The sequence below is a fragment of the Pteropus vampyrus genome, unplaced genomic scaffold, assembly GCF_000151845.1.
Source record: "Pteropus vampyrus isolate Shadow unplaced genomic scaffold, Pvam_2.0 Scaffold3674, whole genome shotgun sequence".
In the NCBI taxonomy this organism is placed as follows: Eukaryota; Metazoa; Chordata; class Mammalia; order Chiroptera; family Pteropodidae; genus Pteropus; species Pteropus vampyrus.
The window spans coordinates 3,104-4,921 of NW_011892455.1; the positions used below are offsets into that span (position 1 = coordinate 3,104).

Genomic DNA, 1,818 nt, shown 5'->3' on the forward strand with positions numbered 1-1,818 from the left:
GGCACAAGCACCCCCGAATCCCACAGGGTAATCAGTGACACCAACGATCTCATGAGTAGAGAGCTCTCTTTAATCGGATGGCAGATCATCTCTCTCAGTAAAGAGAACACAATGCTGGCTGTGTGCCAGGACTGTCCAGGGCCTGGAGACGAACAGGTCAGTTTCCGTCCTCAGGGAAGCTGAAATCACCCTTTTGTCGTCCCCACATAAGGACTTTGAAAAGGAGCGAAGTCTGTGTGCTGTGCAGCTGTCACCCGGAACACCCAGTGGAGCCGGGACACTGCACTGCCTGCTCCCCCAGGAACAGGAGTGTCACCTGTTGTTCAATATGGGGGGTGATGGGGGTGACATTAACATAAAATCAGCCCTTTGAAAGCGCGCCGCCCAGTGGAGCCGGGACACTGCACTGCCTGCTCCCCCAGGAACAGGAGTGTCACCTGTTGTTCAATATCGGGGGGTGATGGGGGTGACACTAACATAAAATCAGCCCTTTGAAAGCGCGCCGCCCAGTGGCCTTCAGCACGTTCGCAAAGCTGTGCGGTCGCCCGTTTCTCGCTCCATAGCGCATCTTTTTGAGGCCTCGACTCTGTGGGCCCAGGACTGAGTGGCCAGGGGGAAGTGTCTCCTCTTAACCGCATCCCTTTACTTTACGCAGAGGCCTCTGGGGCGGTGACGGAGCAAGACCGGGTTCGTGTCACGGTCGGAAAAGAGCCCCCACGGAGGTGAACGGGGCGAAGGCGGCTGGCGGGAGGCTGGAGCAGAGACGGAGGCCGCGGGACGACAGCGACAAGGCTTGGACGAGGAGAGGAGGGACGGTGACCGTTACAGCAAAAACGCTTTCGAGTCAGACCTGCTAATTTAACTATCGTTATCCCATTTTAAAAGCTATGAGTGAACACGCGTCATATAAAATTTGCCATTTTAACCATCTGCAAGTGTTCAGCTCAGTGGCCCTGGACTAGTTCTAGCCCAAAGGGAAGAAGTCGCCGCGGAAGGGAGGCCGAGGGCAGAGGCGAGGGCGAGGGTCCTGGGAGTCACCCACCTGCTTAATGACATAGCGAACCTCTTCAGAGTTGAGAACGCTGCACTTAATGTCGCTTGGCTTGCACGGAGGGATTCCCTTGTAGACGAGAGGCGTGTAGCATTTCATCGCAAATTTCAGGTCGCTGACGTGCCGCCTCTCCTCCAAAATATCTTCGAACTCGTCCCACTTTTTGAGCTCCTTCTGTGGATAAGGAGAAAGACAGAACGGAATGTGCATCCCGTAAAAGAAGCTGAGGCAGGTTAGGGACGACCCTGGCAAGGTGTCGCTTTTGCCAAAAGTTTCATTCTGTGACACATGAACAAGAGCGGAGTGTCCTGGTGTTAGAGTTCCATCCACCGAGAAATTTAACGACAATTAGGATCGATAAATTGATACTGAATTGTCGTATTTTATCTTTCTATTCTGACTGCTACCTTTGTAGAGTCGGCACCACCCCTTCTGGAAAGCTGACAAAGACAGCAAAGATGAGAGATCGGGCTGCAGACGTCTCATTAATTCTCCAAGGTTTCGCCAATCACATCGATAAACTATTTTGTCTGCTTCTACTTGGCTTTAAAAATTCAATCGGAGCACGTATCAGAAAGTCAAAATTATGTCGAATCAAATCAGACGACATGGGTGCAAACGAAAGGAAAAGCCACTCAAGGAAAAAGCTCCCACGGGAGCTGCGGCCCGGCCCCGTGGGCCTCTGTGACTGCCCTCATCTCCTCCAGGTCCGCTGCAAGTCGGCGCCAACCCAGCTGGCTCCCGAAAACGCCATGTCAGGACACCGA

At 53.2% G+C, this 1,818-nt stretch overlaps 1 protein-coding gene across 4 annotated transcripts; it reads right to left on the reverse strand.

Moving 5' to 3' along the window:
- Window positions 1–79: 79 nt before the first annotated feature.
- On the reverse strand, window positions 80–1,807 carry LOC111734682 (dihydroxyacetone phosphate acyltransferase-like). Of its 4 annotated transcripts, none has more exons than XM_023526737.1 (2): window positions 1,043–1,784; window positions 80–142 (listed from the first exon to the last, which is right to left on the reverse strand). In XM_023526737.1, exons 1-2 carry the CDS (start codon window positions 1,259–1,261, stop codon window positions 95–97), a joined length of 267 nt encoding a protein of 88 aa, XP_023382505.1. In that variant the 5' UTR covers window positions 1,262–1,784; the 3' UTR covers window positions 80–94. The 4 variants fall into 4 exon arrangements, 3 of the variants coding, with proteins under 3 accessions (XP_023382505.1, XP_023382504.1, XP_023382503.1); XM_023526736.1 differs by lacking the exon at window positions 80–142 and adding an exon at window positions 149–316 and having other exon boundaries at window positions 1,043–1,785; XR_002778553.1 differs by lacking the exon at window positions 80–142 and adding an exon at window positions 444–850 and having other exon boundaries at window positions 1,043–1,807.
- Window positions 1,808–1,818: the final 11 nt, after the last annotated feature.